The sequence below is a fragment of the Erinaceus europaeus genome, chromosome 4, assembly GCF_950295315.1.
Source record: "Erinaceus europaeus chromosome 4, mEriEur2.1, whole genome shotgun sequence".
NCBI lineage: Eukaryota > Metazoa > Chordata > Mammalia > Eulipotyphla > Erinaceidae > Erinaceus > Erinaceus europaeus.
Window position 1 is genome coordinate 124,700,002 of NC_080165.1, and position 21,894 is coordinate 124,721,895.

The 21,894-nt window shown below is 37.1% G+C and overlaps 1 protein-coding gene across 2 annotated transcripts in view; it reads right to left on the bottom strand.

The window, feature by feature from the left end:
• Positions 1 to 7,959: 7,959 nt before the first annotated feature.
• Positions 7,960 to 21,894, bottom strand: part of RSPO3 (R-spondin 3) — a 120,553-nt gene continuing 106,618 nt past the window's right edge. The window contains exons 5-6 of one of the 2 annotated variants that reach the window (XM_060190502.1): positions 9,822 to 9,991; positions 7,960 to 8,452 (exon numbers count right to left, since the gene is read on the bottom strand). In XM_060190502.1, the coding sequence (XP_060046485.1) occupies positions 8,417 to 8,452; positions 9,822 to 9,991 (206 nt within the window). In that variant the 3' untranslated portion in view covers positions 7,960 to 8,416. Of the gene's footprint in view, positions 8,453 to 8,754; positions 9,992 to 21,894 lie in introns of those variants that run through there. The other variant, XM_007528345.3, reaches the window with a different exon arrangement.

Genomic DNA, 21,894 nt, shown 5'->3' on the forward strand with positions numbered 1-21,894 from the left:
AGGGGAGGGGAAGGGAAGGGGAGGGGAAGAGAAGGGGAGGGGAAGGGAAGGGGAGGGAAAGGGGAGGGGAGAGGGAAGGAGAGGGGAAGGGAAGGGGAGGGGAGGGAGAAGGGGAGGGGAAGGAGAAGGGAGGGGTAGGGGAGGGGAAAGGAAGGGGAGGGGGAAGGGAAGGGGAGGGGGAAGGGGAGGGGAAGAGAAGGGGAGGGGAAGGGAAGGGGAGGGAAAGGGGAGGGGAGAGGGAAGGAGAGGGGAAGGGAAGGGGAGGGGAGGGAGAAGGGGAGGGGAAGGAGAAGGGAGGGGTAGGGGAGGGGAAAGGAAGGGGAGGGGGAAGGGAAGGGGAGGGGAGGTAGAGGGGAGGGTATTGGGAGGGAAGGGGAGGGTAGGGGGGAGTGGGAAGGGAAGGGATGGGGTAGGGGTGGGGAGTGGGAAGGGGAGGGGAAGGGCAAGGAGAGGGGGAGGGGAGGGGGGAGGGAAGGGGCGGGAGAAGGGGAGGGGAAGTAGAAGGGGGAGGGGTAAGGGAGGGGTAGGGGAGGTGAGGGGAGGGAAGGGGAGGGGATGGGGAAGGGGAGGGGAAGGGGTGGGGGAAGGGGAGGGGAGGGGAGGGGAAGGGCCGAGGGGAGGGGAGGGTAAAGGGGAGGGAAGGGGAGGGAGAGGGGGAGTTAGAGGGGGAGGGATGATTGAGAAGGGAGGGAGAGGGGAGGGAGAGGGGGAGGAGGAGGGGGAGAGGGAGAGAGAGAAAGAGAGAGATATCTGCAACACAGCTTCACCATTCTGAAGCTTCTTTTCCCAAAGGTGTGGATTGGGGGCTTGAACCCATGTGTGCACTCAATTGGCTGCACCAGCACCTAGCTCCATTCATGGTTCTCTTTCCCCCTTTCCTTGCCTTGTTGTTACAGCTATTGTTGTTGGGTAGGACAGAGAGTAATCGAGAGAGGAAGGGAAGACAGAGAGATGGAGAGAAAGACCCATGCGGACCTGCTTCACAGGCCTTGTAGGTGCGGAGCCAGGGGCTCAAACCCAAATCCTTAAGCGGGTCCTTGAGCTTTAGCCATGTGAACTTAACCTGCCAAGCTACTGCAGGGCCTCATCCATTCATGCTCTTCAAACTAGTCATGGGATTGGCTTGTGGGCAAGAGGTGGTTGTGTTTGTACCTACACTTTCAATAAGGTGTGGAGTCCCCATATGCTGAAAGAGTCTGCTACCCCTTTCCCTTATGTGTAATAAAAATTAAAAAAAAAAAACTAAAAATTAGTGTGAAGAATTCAACAAAGTTTTCACTTTTTCTGTCAGGACTACTTCAGTACTACTTTGGTAAGACTGAACAGTGTTGTTTTTTTTAAAATTGTTTATTAATTTTAAGGGTTTTGGGTCAATTAAGTTTTAATTTGTTGTTCAATTGCAAATGTTGTTTGGGGGAGGGGTGAAAATGGTGGAGACAAGGAAACACTTTAAAAAAATATTTTTATTAATTTATTTTTAATGAAAGACATGCAGAGAGAAAGGAGGTGGTGGTGGGGGAGGTGAAAGACCAGATCACTGCTCACCTTTGCCTATGGTAGTGCTGGGGGATTAAACCTGGAACCCTTGGTGCCTCAGGCATGAAAGTCTTTTTGCATATAACCATTAAGCTGTCTCCCCAGTCCCCAAGGCAAGAAAAGTCTTAATGGCTATGAATTTTAAGTTACTTTGTCCCACAGAAATGCCTATGATTGAGCAATCCATTTTGATGTTTATGTAAATAATTCTTATAATAAATTTGAGAAATCTGGATATGGTATAAATGACATGTTTTAACTGTCTTTCCCTTTTAATAAATAATGCCACTATGGATTTTATTGGATCATATTTACATATAAATTAAGTTCTTTTGATCTTTTCACATGCTGCATATTATTCTATGATTTAAATATTCTAAAATTAACACGTGGAAATGTTGGTTTACCATAATAATTCATTCTTCCCACCTCCGGTCCTTAAAACTTAATGATTTAAAAGGAGAGTAAGATGACAATCCAGAAAGCTAAAATTTATTTCCATGAACATGACTCACTTTCTTAAACTTGATTCTTTTTTGTCTTTGTTTTTTTGGAATCATGAAGTTATTCTCACTGCTGGTTTGTATAAAAACAAGATATATTTTTCTGTAGCATTTGCTGTGCTTCTAAAGTGAGTCATAACCATATTTTACTGTGAGGAAAATACCAGTAGAATTAAATTTAATGGTAGATAGGAACTCGATCTAAATAGTTACCACATGAGGACAATGCCTGGAATGTTAAATATTAAATGGTTTTTATTTTTGATTTTCTAGTTTCTTTTGCTCTTTTTGTTTGTTTTTTCTCAAACCGCTGTTTTAGGTAGTGTTCATAATATTCTTTTCTTAAAACGATGACAGAGGACCTAGTGGGGGTTGTATTGTTATGTGGAAAACTGAGAAATGTGATGCATGTACAAACTATTGTATTTACTGTCGAATGTAAAACATTAACCCCCAATAAAGAAATAAAAAAATAATATAAATTGAATTAATACCACTGAAATATACATATACATGTATATTTTTTTCTTCACTTTACATAGAGAGTAGAGGAACCAAGTTATTCTTTCTCAAATGTATTTCCACATTAATTTTGAAATCATTAGGTACATTTTTTCCTTTTTCTTTTTTTCAAATTAACCAGCTAAAACCCTTAAGTAAAATAACTACCAAAGGAAGGAAAGAGACCAAAAATCAGGGTGATGAACTTTACCACTATAGAATCAAGTTCCCTAAGGGTGGAAACATGGCTATGGCTATTATTTATTATTATTTTTGCTATAATATTCTGGAAAAGTGGCATATATAATTGTCATGGAGGGAGTCAGAATGTTTTTTTTTTTCTTTTCAAATCTTGAGACTGTCATGAGAATACTGGTTGAGCTGTTACAGAACTTACTACCTCTGGAGATTGGAATCAGTCAAGAATGTGAGCTTCTATGATAATAACAACTGACTCAGAAGTGTCTATAGTGTAGACTTAAAATGTGATAGAAGTTTATGTCACTGTGTTTGGGCACTACAAAAATTACTGCCTCTAGGCCCACATTTGCCTTTGATGCAGCTCTGATACTAGTAGCTACAGAAAAAAGAAAGAAAGGAAATAAATGAAAAAAAAAACTATACTACAATCTCAGAATTATGGTCCTTAGGAATTGTCTTTATTAACTCCCTCTTGGAAAGGATACATATGATTTTAGTATCTAAAGAGGTAAATGAGAGATGATTTATTATAGTGACTTGGTGTTTAGCAAAAATAAATAATAGCTTATATATTTGCTCTGCCTTACAATCTTAAATCATTTAAAAGTATTGCACTATTTCAGATTTTATTATAAATCCCTTAATATTTTCAACAGGTGATAAATTTATGGAAGAAAGTTATCCTTTGCATTAAAACTATTTTTTAGGAGGCTGGGTGGTGGCTTACCTGGCTAAGCACACATGTTATAATACAGAATGATCCAGGTTCAAGCCCCCGGTCCCCACCTGCAGGAGGAAAGCTTTATGAGTGGTGAAGCAGGGCTGCAGGTGTCCCTCTGTCTTTGTCCTTCTCCATCTCCCGTTCCCCCTTGATTTCTGGCTGTCTCTATCCAATAAAATAAAATTTAAAAGATAATAAAAGCTATTTTAATGGAAATTTGATAGGGATAACTAATATAGTAGCTAATGTTAATAGTACAAAAGCTAGAATCTGGTAGGTGGCTCACCAGGTACTGAAAATGTGTTACTGAGGGTAAACTTGGGTTGGAGCCCCAGGTTACCACATGGGAACACCTGCAAGGGGGAAGCTACATAAGTAGGGCTTCCATGTCTTTCCTTCTATCTCTCTCTCCTCCTTTCCCTGTCTCTCATCTTTTGTCTAGAAGAAAAGAAAAATGGCCACCAGGGATGGTGAAGTGGCTCAGGTGACCAAATAATAATAGTAACAATAAAAACAATCATAGTAACAATAAAAAACACTACAAAGGCTAGTACATCAGCTAAGCTTCACTTAATCAGAAAGATTTATTAGTTATTCACATTCTATTTTCAAATGTAAAATTTAATTAATTTATAGTAGAGATTTACTTGTCTTAACATCATTTCTGAACAGAACATTTCCCACTGCATACAACTATAGATGCATAAGTGTGAGATATTTTTCCAACTGTTTATCTGATTAATTTGTATTGTGTAATTCTGTCTTATGAAGTTATATTGTCAATTTTCTAGTCAGTAGGAAATCTACTATTTGTTAATCTTTCATATGCTTGTTTTAATAACTATGCCTAAAATTGGTGACAAATTTTTCCTCCACCTCAATGCTACTCACTTCTCCAATTTCCTCCTTTTCCAAAAGTCTGTTTAAGGTAGGTGATATGGATTAACCTGCCAACGTCCATTCTTTTGGAAAAGCAATTACAGAAGGCAGAAGAATTCCTTCTTTCTGCACCTCAAAAAGAGTTTTGGTCCACACTCCCAGAGTCAGGGAAAGATCTGGAAAGGTGACCAGAGAGGCTCTGGACTCCAATTCCATTGGCTTGTCACCAGGAATCTTTGTTTTTATACTATAACTGAAATGGAAATAAATCTAAAAAACAGCTGAGGAAGTCAGGCACTGTTTTGCTTATCTGAGAGAGGAGAGGAAAAAGGGAAGACATTCAGAAATAGTGCCTGACTTCCTTGGGAGAACTGGTACGATTTCCAGAGGAGGAGGATGGGATATAGGACTCTGATGGTGAGAACTTTGTGACATTATACCCATATTATCTTATAATTTTGTAAATAATTAGTAAAAATTATAAAATCTTGTTTATATGTCACATACATTGCTTTCACAACTACCTGAGGTACAAGGTGGACAAGAAAATATGATTGACAATGAAAATTTTGTGCCTGAATGTTTAAAGTAGATGGAGCAACTATGGTATTATTTGAAGTGAGTTGTTGTGTGATTTGGTCACTCATCTTGAATGCAAAAACTTTTGATAACTAAATCAGTAGCTCTCTCAAAGGGCTTTTGGGACACCTACATAATGCAAATTAATCAAGGAGTGAGTAACGTGAAGAAGATAAGACAATGTTTTTGTCACGTTATTCTCTTTTCTAGCAAACATAGATGCAATATTACACTAAGCACAACCTGTACTGCAGTTGGTGTGCTGCACTGAAGTAAAAGGGTGGATGGGGGGGAGAGTACAGGTCCTGGAAAAGGATGACAAAGGTTCTAGTGGGGGTTATACTGTTATGTGGAAAACTGAGAAATGTGATGCATGTACCAACTATTGTATTTACTGTCGACTGTAAAACATTAATCCCCCACTAAAGGGGAGAAAAGGAAATGCAATATTAATCATAACATATCTACTAAGTCAGTGAGATAAAATGGTGTTGCTTACAATGGGAAAAATCTAGTCACTAGTTTTTATTTACTCTTATTCCTGCAGGCTTGCAGGCAAACTCTCATAATCAGTAACAAGCACTTTTTGGAACAAAATTTTAAGGAGGCCTTTTTCATCCTTAATTTTTCCAGACAATTTCATATGTATTGAGAAAGAATCTAATAAGTTCTTCTACTATTAAAAATAGTAGAAGCCATGGTAAAGATGGTGTGTCTTTATGCTCATTTATAAAAATACAGACATTTAAGATCAAATCATTTCTCAATTTTAAGAGGTTCCAAAACAAAACTGCTACTTATATTTTAGTTATGGCTAGTCTACTTCCATGATTCTCACATATATACTTACTGCTAATGTCACTATATATGTATACTTATATAAACATTTTGGCATATCAATAAGGAAAAAAATTACTTAAATGTATGACTTATGGAATTAGTCACAGCTATTTATACACAGAATAGACATTATTATGTTGAGAGGTGAGCCTTTTAATCCTTATCACCTTAGAAGACAGGTTTTATGACTTCTAATTTCAGATGATTACTGGAGGCTCTGAGACCATATGACTGACTAACACCAAGGTCACTCAAGTGGTGGTCCATTAAGTCACAGAACCAGATGGTTAAATCAGATAGTGCGGCAGACAGAGAAGAAGAGACAGGAGAGAGAGAGAGAGAGAGAGAGAGAGAGAGAGAGAGGGAGAAAGGAAGAGGGAGAGGGAGGGGGAGAAAGAGAAAAAGAGAGAGACAGTATTAAAGCTTTCTTCAATGTCCAGGGGTTTAGGGGTTGGTGCCATGCTCGAACCTGGGTTGCATATCTGACTAAGTAGCACATTATCCAAGTGAGTTGTTTCTTTACTCCTGTCCAATTTTAACTATGGTGTATTTTCACTTTCTTTTCATTCTTCATAGTAATCAACATGCATTCCTAGCAATAGCAATATCCCCCCTTTCCTTCTCAAGGTTATTCATTTCAATGCTTTAATAAACCCTAAGTTCAACAACTTTTACTTCAACAGTGTTTAATTCAATAATATCAGAGCACCAGCATTTAACCTGTATTCAAATCATCTCCACAATGGAGAAAGCAGGGTTGGGAAAATCTAAGACTTATTAGGGGTATCAGCCTGAACCCACAGGGGCGGTACAAGCTTCTCTGCCTGGGGACACCATGATCATCTTTTGCCACCTCTTTTCTGTTGCATAGGAGTGGGAATTGAGAGTAGACAGGTGATTTGTCAGTGACTACCACCCGGATTTGAAACCTAACTTTACCATTATGATACAGACCTACATTTAGATATGAAACAGTTTGAGGAGCGCAAGAAAAATATGGATCTGAGATAGATGCGTTTTTAAAAACTATTTTGTTCTAGATTTATTTCTTTATTTTTCAAGAAAGAAAATGAGTCTAGAGCACTACTCAGCTCTGGCATTGGTTGTGCTGTGGATTAAACCTGGGACTTTCAGGGGCTCAGGCATGAAAGTCGATTTACAGATAGGTGTCTTCCTGGATCTAGACTTAGATACATTTGATACTGTACATTCTTGAACTTCCTTTTTTTTTTTCCCCCTCCAGGGTTATGGCTGGGGCTTGGTGAGGTACAGTGAATCCACTGCTCCTGGTGGCCATTTTCTTTTCTTTTCTTTTTAAATTTTATTAGTGATTTAATATTGATTTACAAATTTACATGTAAACAGAGGTATAAATCCCTTTCATTCCCACCACCAGGGTTCTGGATCTTTAGTCGCTCCGCTGCAAGCCACCACATGGGCCAGCCATCATCTCTGCAACTATCTGTCTACATTTATATTCATTGGTTTGATCCACCCTGCTTAACACTGTATTCTATTTGCATGGCCACTGTTGACTGAGCACCCCCCTGCCTCTAGGACATTGGTTTAATCCTCACTGGTCTGCGCTTTTTCTTTCTCCCCACCCCCTATCCTATGTACATTCTCTTTGGACCTGACTCTGCCGCAGGATAGATAAGGACAAGATTGTGATTAGAGATAACTTAGATTGCACTGCTTTCCACATGAATAAAGACTGAACTGCATACCACTCAGCCATGAGTCCCTGGTTGTCTCTGTCTCCCGTCCATGAAGCTCAGCCAGACACACTAGGATTATTACTGGGACTCAGTGCCAGCAGGACAACTCCACTACCCCAGTGGCCATTCCGTCCTTCCTTTCTTTTTTCATAGAGCTAGAGAGAGGGAAGCTGAGGGAGAGAAAGAGACACCTATAGTACTGCTCTTCCAGTTTCTTCACTGCAGGTGGGGGTTTGGGACTTGAACTTTGGTGCTTGACACAGTAACATGTGTGCTCTACTGATTGTGTCATAGCCCAGCTCCAATATAAATATGTATTTTAAAATTCTGGAACATGGGAATATATATCCACCTAGCATTTTTGTAGGGAAAATATTTGGTTTCTCTTGATGATGTTAAAAAATTATATATATATATATATATATATATATAGAGAGAGAGAGAGAGAGAGAGAGAGAGAGAGATATCACAGCACCAAAACTTCCTTCAATGAAACTTTGATTGAATACTATCCAAGTGAGTTACTTTACCAGCCTAGGTCTTGTAAGTTGTAATTGAAACTAGAAATACTTTTATTAGGAATAGATTTAATTATTTTAAATGCCAAACTCACATAGACAAGGAAAGAAACACCAAAGTAAGAAACAAATGTATTACTAAAATTTTTATCTTGGAAGAGGAAAAGAGATGTGGAAAGCCAATACAGTCAAGCAGTACATTTGGTGGGAAGAGGGTGCCCAGAGATAGGCAGCCAACAGCCAGATTCACTAAAAATTCTTGAGAAAGCAGTCATCTGTGGAGAATTAGCAAGTGTGGATAGAGAAGCCATGCGTCCTTCCATTACAACAGGAAGGTTAAGGTGGGTCATGAGAGTCTGTGCTGCATGCTCAGAGCCAGGGCTGACTGTGTCCTCTGTGAAACACTGGTGAGTCCTTCAGCTAGGGTGACTTCAGTCTCCAAGAGAGATCCATAGACTGAGGAAATTGAAGAAGAAAAGGACAGGTGTTCAGGATGCAGTAGGAACCAACATACAAGAAAAGATAATTTTTAAGCAGTGGAAGGAGGGGAGAGCAAATGATATGATTAAGGAGGCTCATGCATACCTAACTGAAAAAAAAAGTTGAAAAATATCTCCTAATATCCAAAAGTAAATTTCCAGCAGTTCAGATACAGTTAATGAAAAAAGTAAAAGCAGAGAAATGTAATATGTTTTCAATTACATAAGGAGTAGCAGCTTTCCAATAAAACAATGAAATGAAATAAACAAAACTTTAAAAACTATCAACAAATATATTTATTGTGGTGGCTTTCCCCCCCACTAGATACACCTTGTTAGAGAGTATTATCCCTTTTAATTCCAGGTGGACCATTAAGCAGGTACTAATATTGTTTTTCCTCCCTTGAAAAAGAAAGTAAACACATGCCTTTGAAAACATGTTATATTTGTTCTCCTTGCTCTAGTTCTTGTATTCTATGAAATCAGAATTTTCTTCTAATAAGTAGGATTTTGCTTTTGGAAGTAAGTTACAGGTACATGTTTACAGACTTATATAATTCAAGGGGTAGCGGAGGCTGAGCCACACAGTGCTGACATAGATTGGAGATCTGTTTCAGGTAATCACAACCCTTCACAGTTTTGTAAATTACAAACTTCATCTCCAGCTCTATGGTTTCTTCCACATTTTGCCTTTTCCCAATCCCATACAGTATATTATAACTCTGGTGTGCACTCTTATGCTTCTTGCAGAGGGACAGGATGTGGGCAACAGAACTAGTCACACAGCAGTTGTTTCTGTGATGATAATTCCTATGATTCCAAATGCCAGGCCCTAATATATGAGCACTCTCTACATCTATCTCCTGGACATAATAACACTGTCCTTTGAAAGATGTTTCTTTCTCTCCCCGGATATCTTATTTGTTTTGAAGGGATACTGAGCCTTTGAATTGCATAATTATCTTTTGCTTCTTAATACAATATCTTGGGAAAACATTTTTGTAGGGAAAAGATGTTGCTCCTCCAGATGTCATCCTTATGCTGTTAAGTCTTATAGCCTACTGATAATTATGTACAAAATTTCTTGTCTCATAAAAATGCGCAGAAGCATGATAATCATTTGAAAGCATCCCTTCTTTCAACTCTGGGCTCTTTGTTGTTAACTATGCTTGTATGAAGGATATAGCAACTATCTGGAATGTTGTTTAGACTGAGCAGTAACTGACACGTTGTCCATTTGTGGTCCTATAGCTAGAGCACCTGTCCTGGGCATCTGGTTGAGATAGCAGCATCATGAGTCTACAACAATCTCATCTGACCCTCTAGTGTACAGTGCTGACTGATACCGATTTCTGTTGCTTATCGTGGGCCTTTCGCTTCTTCTGCTGCTGTTTGTCTTTGTTATCTCTTTGCTCTGGAGTTTCTCTGCTGGGTTCCAGATCTTTGTTTTCAGGTATTGCATCCTTACTTTCTTCTTTAGTAAGTTTTTTTCTTTTCCTCTCCCTTCCTTTTTTTCCTGAAATGAAAATACATGCCTTTAAGTAACACATTAAATCATGTCCCTTTGCTTATTTTAAGTTTTAAAAAGCGAGTTAAATTTCTCTTAAGTTGCATGCCATGGCATAGATGACAAATATCTTCTACTCACATCATTCACTTAGCTGCTCTTTATTAACACTACACTGTATTTCAAGCAAAGTAGATGCAGAACACATAAAAATATAATAAGGCAATTAGTGTATATCATTCTGGACTCTAGAGGTTTCTGTGGTAGTAAGTTTGAGTAACAGTTTATATAATTGCTACTTATATACTAAAAAGTTTTGAGTAAATTCTTTGCAATGTAAGACTTTTAATACCATATATGTTTTATGCTCCCCTTTAAGGTAGGATTTTATTTTTATTTATTTATTTTTGTCATCACAGGGGATTTACTGCTCTTAACTGACTTTAAAAGTATATATATATATATATATATATATATATATATATATATATATATCAGGATTTATTTCTGAGGCACAGTGCCTGCATGAATCAACCATTCTCAATAGCCCCCCTCCCTTTTTATTTTTTTAATTTAGAGTTAGAAACAGAAAGAGGTAGTGAAAGACAGGAGAAACAACTACATGTAGCACTAGTCTACTGGTCTTGAAGCTTCCCCCTGCAAGGGGAGCAGAGCCTTTAACCAGGGGTCTTTGCACATGGTAACATGTGTGCTCTACTAGGTGAACCAACACTTAACCTCCAAGACTGGCATTTACAGAAAGAAAGAAAAGCAAAAGTAGAAAGAAAGAAAGAAAGAAAGAAAGAAAGAAAGAAAGAAAGGGAGGAAGAAAGAAGGAAAGGAAGGAAGGAAGAAAGAAAGGAGAGAACAAAGGAAGGAAGGCGAGTGAGCAACACTGATGCACTCACTGGGTGCAGTGACGTACTATTCCTTGTTGTATACTAGGGACTTGAACCTGGGTGACCCATGTGACAAAGTAGGCACCATTCCAGGTGAGCTATCTCACCAACCATGAAAGTACAACCTTCTATTTGTATTTGAATTTTTCCAGCATATATAAGTCTGAATACCATTTAGTAGAAGAGAATTGATTTGTATGATATATATGCAAATAAGTCCAGGTGAAATACTAAGTGGAATGGGGTAACTGTGTTTTTTTATTAAAGGTTTTTTTAAAAATATTTTTTATTTATTTTTATTATTGGATATAGCTATAGAGAAATTGAGAGTGGAAGGGGAGATATAGAGGGAGAGAGACAGAGAGACATCTGCAGCTTCACCACACATGAAGCTTCTCCCTTGCAGGTGGGGAGCAGGGATTTGAACCTTCATTCTTGTGTATTGTAATGGTTGAGCTTAACCAGGTGCGCCACCACCTGACCCCTGTGTAACTGTATTTTAATACAGATATTCAAATTAAGTTGCTGCAACTTTTCTACATGCAATAGTGACAATGACTATAAATTATCAATAATCCTCATGTAAAGGGAATTTTATCTCTGTCAATCACATGCATAGATAGTTATTGGATATACTGGGTTCCATGTAGAACAATGATCTTGAACTGGGTCTGAAGTATACAGTTTTATTCAGATTCACACTGAGATATTTAAGAAACAGAATCAACAAGACATTAAATATTTCAATGCAAAAAAGGTATTTTGCAAAGTAGACTGGTGAGCTGAAGAACTGATTTTTGCTCGGTTGGCAACAGAGAATCACTAAAAGTTTTAGAGGGAAAAAATAATTTGAAGTGTCTGAGATGACATCAAATTGGATGCGTTGTTTTTATTTCTAAATAGAAAATTAATTAGATACTTTATTACCATGTACATATTTTTAATGTGTGCTGTCATGTAAAATGGTTTCTAAGTGGATGATTTTAGTAATATCCATTAGTATGTAATTCCAAAGGAGAATTACTGATTTAAATCTATAGCACATAAAAGAAGAGAAACAAAACAGTTTTTCATGTATGAAAATTCTGATAATTTGTACCTCTACATATCGAGAAATGTAAAAGTTATTAGTTTCTATCTATAAAATCACTTTGGACAAAAGTATTTTGGGAAGACTAGTTGCATGAGAAAACCAAAATGTCTTTATGTCCTGAAATAGGTTGAAAATATTGAATTCAGTAGTTTGACTCTCTTTTCTTGAGTTCTGGTTATGAAATCCCAGTGACAGTGAGCAGTATCACTAATAGATAATACATATGTAAATTTGGTCATTACAATATTTCTGGGTTAGTGATTTTATGTAACAGCTTTGTCTGACTATATTTACAAAACTACTCAGCTACTTTATAGAAAACCTGTCTTACTGGGTTCAAAGTAACATGCATCCAAATAATTCACATTAAAACAGTTAATAAAATTAAAAAAAAATAGTAAATAATAACATTGCCTAAAACTGAAGTATTTGTTCTCTTATTCACAGTTCCATGGAGAACCTGGTCTTGAAATCAGGCCTGTTTACATTTAAAGGAACATTGTTGGATTGACAAAATTTTCATAGAAAGAATCTGAGTTTACTTTTCTTTTTTCCATACTGATTTAATTACTACAGAGTTGAAGTTCTGAGTTGAACTTGATAACTAAACAGAAAAACTTTGGAAGTAAACAGAAACACTTTAAGAGAGTAAATTTATTTTCTGAATGTGTAGTTTAACTTAGTGGTTAAAAGATGCAGACTCTTTAGTCACTATCAGGCTACCCCATTAGCTGGGGCTCTATTTGGGGAGTCCTGAGATTCCTAAACAGACATGATGGGCCTAGACCTTGAATAAATCCCTCTTTCCATTGTTACCAGTCATCTCTATCAGGAACAACAAAACACACCCCTTTGTGGGCTCCCATAAGACCTTGCCCTCTACTTGGATCAACAACAGTAGAGAATGTTCCATCCTCTGAAGGGAGGATGGACAATATACTCTATGCTACACCTGAGGAAGATGGGTCCTGATATTGGGGCAGCTTGGAATGTTCCTACTCATGACCACAGAATGTGAGCTCATATCTATAGGGATGCAGAGGTCACATAGGCTCCTAAGCTGAATATGGGCCCCAGATTGCATCAAATTGATTGGGTTTACAGTGAACAATATTTATACACCTTTCCCATATTTGGGAGCTACTCTTTTCCCTGATCCAGCTTTCTGGTCCTTTTTCCAAACATGACATCAATCTCCCCAGACAATAACTTGGACCCACCTGCATATCAGATTTCAGGCTCAGGGAAAAAAAAAAACAAAAAAACTAGTATAGCCACAGGCCCTTTAGAATATAACTAAAATAGGCCTACTAGTTGTCTACAAAACGGAGACCCCCCCCCCAACTCTTCATCTGCACTGCACTATTCCAATCTTTAGGTTCACGATTAGTCAACGATTTATTTGGTTTTGTATGTTAACTCCCTTTTCAGCCACCAGGTTCCAGATGCTAGCATGATGCCAACCAGACTTCCCTGGACAGACAACCCCACCAAAGTGTCCTGGAGCTCTGATTACCCAGAACTCCGCCCCACTAGGGAAAGAGAGAGGTAGGTTAAGAGTATGGATCAACCTGTCAATGCTCATGTTCAGCAGGGAAGCAATTATAGAAGCAGCAATTATAGAAGCCAGACCTTCCACCTTCTGCATCCCACAATGACCTTGGGTCCATACTCCCTGGGGGTTAAAGAATAGGAAAGCTATCAAGGGAGGGGATGGGATATGGAGTTCTGGTGGTGGGAATTGTGTGGAGTTGTACCCCTCTTATTCTATGGTTTTGTAGCATTTCCTTTTTATAAATAAAATAATAATAAAAAAAAGCTGCAGACTGAAAAAAGACAAGAGGTGGTTTTCATGATATGGACTCAATTTTTAAAAGAATATGGTTGCAAAGGTTAGATTACATAATATTTCCATTTAAGGAGCATTTTGGAGGTGTTCAAATTCAACTCTAAAAATATGGTTAGTGAAAATCATTCCAAAGTTCCATTAAAACTACTGACCCCATACAAAATGTTATTTCTATTGAAATCATCCAAAAGTTCAGTGTTTGACATTGTTCTCCTAATGATGGTCCAACATCTTACAGCTGTGATCCCAACCATAATGTTTTGGACACATAAGAGATATATTGTTTCTTTCTTGGTCACAGAAAGATTTACATGTTTTTAGCCACATGTGACAACACATTCAATTTGCAGTGCATTTCTGCTTATTAGCAAATTGATATGATTATTTCTAAAGACAGGCAGAAACATTTTTGGAAATGAATTGAAATTCAGAATTATAGTTTTATTATCCAAGGAATAACTATTTAGTCTGGGCGGTGAGTGAAAGAGGAGGCCCTAGTAAAGTAAGAGGAAACTAGCACATTGTACATTGTTGCCCAACAGAGAGTTTGTTGCACAATAGAAAAGTGAGATTATTATTTTTAACAGGCCATGTGTTAGTGGTTGGAAATCCTAACTACCCTTTTGCATAAATGTATTTTCCCCTTGTCCAAGAAATAAAATAAAATATGCAGAAGAGTGGCTGTAGTCCATTAAAAAAAATCACGTGTAATTTGGGAAATTTCATAAGGTTTTCATTAAAAGAGATTTATTTTTTATTAAACATATTTTCATTGATGTGGTAAACAGTTATTTTTATGGGATTTCTTTGTAATTTTGCAAATTAAGCATTTAAGTTATCACAACCTTAAAATATATGTTTTTCTTTTGTCATTGACTGAGTATATGTGTGTGTGCATAGATACGCAGGCCTTGGATTGTGGAGCACTGTAATGATTAAAGGAATGTTCATTTTCTCAGTTATGAAGGTAGTGTTGGACGAAATCACCAAGGAAACATTACTACTAACAATCAAATATAATCTGAGACCTTTCAGGGAAGCAATATACTCTAAGAGTTAAGAAATGCTGTCTCTATGTTCAGAAAAATACAGTGATCAAATTTTACTTCTACCACCAACTTGTGTGACTCTCAAGAGTTATCAGCATATCTCAAGTTTTGTTGTCTAGAATATATAGGAAGTGGACAGCCATTATTATGACTTGATAAACTCTAAGGGTTGTATGAGACGTTTGCAAAACATTTAGTGCCTAGTACACACTCATCATGGGAAAAATGAAAGCTAATGTTATTAACTTATTACACAAACATGAGTTAAGCCTCTACTCCATGCCCTATAAAGTGCTGAATGCTGGGGATTCAAGCTAATGCTGAAATAAAGGCATGCAAAGACCCTGTTGGGAACACAAGGAAAACACTGAAGTCTGCCAATGGGTATTGAAAGAGTCCCCAGATGGAGTGATTTTAGAGCTGAGCCTTAGAGCACAAGAGGTGCTTGCTTAACTGATGAGGGAAAAGCATGTTGGGCATTGAAAGATATGTCAACAGCACAGAGGCACACAAGGACGTGGTGAATCTGGGGCACTGAATCGGCTTCTTTGGTTTGATCAGTGTCTATACGTAGACCCAGAGAAGCTGGAATGATAGGACTCAATTGCCACCTTAGGTGTTTGTCCTGAAGACTAGTGATTCTGAATAAGATAAAGGCAAATATAAAAAGCTGGGAGGAGGGAAGAATTTGAATGTTTTTATGACAGTTTAGGCAAATTTAATAGAATATTCTGACATGTGAACTCATTTCTGATTTCAGAAACAGTTCTGTGAGTAGTGAAATTCATTGAAACAACATATGTAGTGCTTGGTATTTATTTTTGAATCTTAAAAGAAAAGCAAAAGCTTCTGTGCAGTATGCACAGTGACATGTTAAAATTATGTTGCAGATGAGTACCACACAGTGATTAGGTGAGTAACACTGCTGAGATTTAAAAATTACTCCTTATTTATACAAAAATGTGTAATAATTCGACAAGGACTCCCTAAGGCTTTTTTCCAGACCAGGTTCTCAAGCATAAATGACTTAAAACTCACTCCTGAAGTTTCTGACCCAGTCATACAGGTGAAGGACTCAGGAATCAAGGTTAATAACAGATTCATCTCCAGTTTATTCTTAAGTGCAGTCATATTTAAGAATCATAATAGTAGGTATTCAGGCGGTAGTGCAGCGGGTTAAGCGCATGTGGCGCAAAGTGCAAGGACCAGCCAAAGGATCTTGGTTCGAGCCTCCAGCTCCCCACGTGCAGGGGAGTCGCTTCACAGGCAGTGAGGCAGGTCTGCAGGTATCTATCTTTCTCTCTCCCTCTCTGTCTTCCCCTCCTCTCTCCATTTCTCTCTGTCCTATCCAACAACGATGACATCAATTACAACAACAATAAAACAACAAGGGCAACAAAAGAGAATAAAAAAAAAAAGAATCACACTAATAGGTGAATAGAAGGCATACTTTATTAAATGCATATCCCCAACATTTATTTTATATCACATGGACTCTCATTTAATTTCTTATTTCCTTCCCAAGGGATATCTATATCTATTTTATATCTATCTAGCTATTTTTTTAAATAATTGTAAATGACTACAACTTTTTAATTAGTATATTTAAAATAGACATCCAAATACAAAATAAAAATAATTTGAAGATTATCTTTTAAAGATTATTCAACCAGGAATAATAATTAAAAAGGATAAACATGTTTTAAAAAAGACAAAGAGAAATGGAAATGACCCTGAGTTAATTTTCCTATATGCTACATATTTACATATTTAAGTTCTATGTGAAAATATAAACTATGTGGAATGTTCTACTATGAATAAAAAGTTACTTTCCTGGAATATCCAACAGTACTTATTTATTGGCAATTACTCAAAATCTGAGTGTCAGTTCATGATTTCCTGAATATATTAGAAATTAATGTGCCTAGATCTTTATAAAAGCTGCTTCTTGGTGTAATTCTTAAAAGATACCACTAAGGGGAACCATTGAGCTTTTTCTGTCTTCACTTCCTAAAACAATCTTTTTTTTTTTTTATACCAAAAAATATATTCCATATTGTAGACAGAAAACTAAATACTACTGAAGCTATGTCCCAAACTAATTAATATCTCATTAGAATACAGGATTTATTTCCAGGTCTCTCCTCTTTATTGGATGTGAAATGAAATTCAAAAAAGCATAAATGGTGTAAACATATGGTTAATCTGAGGATTTTTTGGAGCCATTGTTGGACCTCACTTTTTTGTATAGTGAATGAAAATGCCAACTTTTGTTCCTCTTGTTGAGATACCAGTGAGGAAAATTTGGAAAGGAGGGGAAATTTCTATAGCAAAACTTCAACAATTATGGTTTATTGTGTTGATACATATTTAAAAGCCTTTAGTTGTGGGCTATATAAACATAGAACAATCTGACTCTTTGATAAAGAACATAGCATGAAGTCAGAAAGGACAAATTCCTTCTCTGCTATATTATCAGCATATAGAATTTTCATGAGAAATGTATTTAAACTATTCATCTTTTGCTTGTTTTAAGACAATACATTTTTCCTTCATCTTATTTTACTGTAGGGACTTAACAACATATATTAAAATATGCAAGAATGCATTGTCTTTTTTATAGATAAGTAGATACCTCATTCCTTCAAATTAAAATTGAAGGCTACCTAAATTATTTGTAGTTTATTCATGAAATACATTCTATTTGACTTCCAACTTGCTTCAGACTAATTATTCATGTGAAAAATAATTTGACACATCAATAGATAGATTGCTAAGTACTGTCAGTTTGAAAAAATTACCTTGAACCTATTTTTGCTAATATACCACTGATTATTAAAATATATTACGACTGAAATGGCATTTAGCTACTAACTGAACAGGGCCAACAAGAGATATGATCTATTTGTGTCACTTTCTGTTGGTAATTCCAAAACACAAATGTCCTTACTGAAGGACTTGCAGTGTCAGTTTAAAAGGTGAAAACAGATAAAACTGGACTCCTTAATCCAAGGTACTTAGTCCTTGTCCTTTGTCACCTGACTCCTGTTTACTTACTTATTTGCAGGACAGTTACATACCTCTGTTTCTAGTCAGTTCTGTACAACACTTAACACAACCCACGATGTTTACTGATCCTGTAAAGTTTATACATTTGCCTAGGACGCAACCTCTAGTGTCCCTTCTAACTTAGGTTCAGTGTTTTAATTCTCTGATCACGTGCTACACTTTCATAGAAACCTTCCTCATCTCTAAGTTTTCCAAGGCTGCTTTTTTGCATTTATCCTTTTTTTTTTTTTAAATTTTTAAAAAATATTTTATTTTATTTATTTATTCCCTTTTGTTGCTCTTGTTGCTTTATTGTTGTAGTTATTATTGTCGTCGTTGTTGAATAGGACAGAGAAAAATGGAGAGAGGAGAGGAAGACAGAGAGGGGGAGAGAAAGATAGACACCTGCAGACCTGCTTCACCGCCTGTGAAGGGACTCCTCTGCAGGTGGGGAGCCAAGGTTCAAACCTGGATCCTTATGCCGGTCCTTGTGCTTTGCGCCACCTGCGCTTAACCCACTGCGCTACAGCCTGACTCCCTGTATTCATCCTTTTTTTAACCTCTTAAATGCTAAACAGTATCTTGTCGCATGAATTAAAGTGAGTATAGCTTGGAAGGCCTGCTTTTTTTTTTTTTTTTTTTTTGCCTCCAGGGTTATAGCTGGGGCTTGGTGCTTGCACCATGAATCCACTGTTCCTAGAGGCCACTTCCTTCCCTTTTGTTGCCCTTGTTATTTTATCATTGTTGTGATTATTATTATTGTTGTCATTGATGTTGTTGTTGTTGGATATGATAGAGAAATTGAAAGAGTACAGGAAGACAGAGAGGGGGAGAGAAAGATAAACACCTGCAGACCTGCTTCACCACTTGTGAAGCATTCCCCCTGCAAGTGGGGGGCTCAAATAGGGACCCTTATACCTGTTCTTGTGCTTTGCGCCATGTGCGCTTAATCCACTGTGCTACCACCTGACCACCCCCCCCCCTTTTTTCCTTAATAGAATAATGATTGCTGCAATTCACCAAAGACTTGCTTTTTTGGTACCAGGCATAATTCACCATAACAGTAAATGTCATTTAATAATGAGAGATTTTAACAATTGTACTCTTCTGCCTCCAGATCATATTTTAATAGAGTACAATATGGCATGATATCCTGGTTTTATTTCACACTTAAACTGCTGGGTTAAAAAAGAAAGAAAGGGGTGGGGGTGTAGCATAATGGTTATGCAAAGAGACTTTCATGGCTGAGGCTCTCAGTCCCGGGTTCAATCCCCCACACCACCATAAGCCAGAGCTGAGCAATAAAAAAAAAGAAAGAAAGAAAGAAAGAAAGAAAGAAAACTCCTGGTATGGACTAACTTATAAAAACAAAGACATTTTTATAAAAATTAAGATTTATACATAGTGATTTTAATCTCTTTACACTTCAGTTTTCTGAGCAGCAAGTTGTCAGAACCTGAGATATCAATAGCGTTTTGGCATAATTTATGTCGGCACCATTCAGTTACTTCATTCTCTACCTTCTTCTATTGATTCTACCTCACTGATTTTGCTGCCCAGAACTTGGACTCCTTGAATTTAAATGGGACATTAACTAAGGTCCAAAATAAACTGCTAAAGACATTGGGTATTATCTTCCCATTATAAATCATCAATAGTAAAAGAATAGTTAAAAGTGAAGAGTACTCACAGAATATATGTATATTTTTACTATTTTTAATATTTATAATTCACTTATAAATTAAGGGCAGCTTACAGTTTGTTTTATGACAGTTTTTAAAATACAGAAAGCTATTACAACTTATATAACTACTTTAAACTTTTTTTCTTCGTTTTTTTAATGTGGGCTTATTTCTTTTAACCCAGCTACCTTTTGGTTAAACATTTATTTTAAACTAATAGGTTCAGTGCTTCCTTTTGCAGTGCAAAAGTCTTAGCTTGACTTTGAAATTCTACCTATCACATTAGGTTAGGTCACAGAGGCTGAAGCATACACATTCAATTACATGTTGAAAATTTCTTGAACTAAACCTGTTTGTGTACTGTTTTGCACTTGATCTTAAGTTCAAAACAAATTTGCCCACTGTAGACACAAGTTAATTCTGATTCTCACTTGCTAAAAAAATAAAGCTGATGAATTTTATTTATTAAATGTAGTGAAAGTTTGTTCATTATTTTTGCCATGAATAGTTTGTGAAATGAATACCACTGTTCCCTTAAGAAAAAAGTGCTGTGTGCACATATGTACATTCAATAATGTTACTGTTCCATATACTATTTATGAACCTGTAGTGTACATATTGTTCACCTTCAGAAATGTAGAGGTTAGACTGAACATTTCAAAACCACTGACGTCTTCCTGGTAGCACTGTCAGTATTCCTATATACCATGAGGTTTTGACTCCTTATTTCTCAGTTTGAATCTATCTTCTCAAGCTACTCATAACAGTCAAAAATATAAACTGAAGGATAGAGGGACAACTCACTTGATAGGGTGAGAGAGTGCTTTGTCTTGCTAGCCCTGGCTTCACATGCATGGTGCTATTGCAACAGATTTTCTGATGCTGTGGTGTCTCTCCTCTCTATCTTAATGGGAAAGTGGCCGAGAACAGTGACATGGCACATGGACAAGGTTCAAGTTTTGCAAACAAGTAAGCATTCTAAAGTGATCTACTTAACTTTTATGGGGGTGAGGGAGATAACACTCAGACTCTTTCTTCTATGTGTCCATTTTTATTATCAGCCATTCCTGATCCTGCTGGCTGCTGCTATAGACCACCACTTTTTACAACAGGTAATCTTTGGGAGCTTGGGAGATGGCATAATAGTTATGCCAAAGACTTTCACTCTTGACGCGCCAAAGATCCAAGTTCAATCCCTAGCACCACCATAAGCCAGAGCTGAGCAGTGCACTGGTAAAAAACAAAAAACAAAACCAGTGATCTTTGGAATTATGTCAAATATTTGTTCTACTATTATCTATTCTATTATCCTTTAAAAATGTATTTTAGCAATTTAAACATTAGGTGTGTGTGCTCTGCTGGGTGAGTTATCTCCTGGCTCAGCAATTTAAATATCCTGACTATTAAGCAATTTGTTTTGCTTTATATCTTAATGCTTTTTCAGCCACCAAGTTGCAGATAGTACCATGAAGTCAACCAGACTTTCCTGGACAGAGGATCTCACCAATGTACCTTGGACCCTCACCTCTCCGGAGCCCTGCCTCACTAGGGAAAGAGAGAGACAGGCTGGGAGTATGGATTGACCTGCCAACGCCCATGTTCAGCAGAGAAGCAATTATAGAAGCCAGACCTTCCACCTTCTGCACCCCATAAAGACCCGGGGTCCATACTCCCAGAGGGATAAAGAACAGAAAAGCTTTCAATGGAGGGGATGGAATATGGAACTTTGGTGGTGGAAATTGTGTCTTATCCTATGTCTTGCAGATATATTTTTATTTTATAAGTAAATTAATAACAGTACAAAAGAAAAATAATAATCTTTAAAAGTTTTTGTCACATATACATAGCCATACTTAAATGTTAATAGTATCACAGTTCATTCTATATTATTTTAATAGTATCACAGTTTATTTCATGTTAATAGTACCACAGTTTATTGCATATTTATTCCATATTATTTCAGAATATATGCTTGCCATTCATGCCATTTTTCAAATGGTTTCTACCAAGTCTGAAAAAATGATTTCAATTCATTTTGAAGGTTTCTTTTACACTGTCTCTGATAAATTAGTTTGTCTAATTTTGTACCAATTATTATTTAAATGCAACTTTACTATATGAATGGTTAATAATTAAGTTAAAAGTCTAAAGCTCAGGATACTTTGAGAATCTGATTCTTGATAACATTCTTTTCCTGGTCAAATGCTTGCTTTCTTGCTATAAATTTTTCTAAATTGGTCATGATACTACCACAGGGTCAACAACAAATATTAATGTAACGCTAGAAAGATA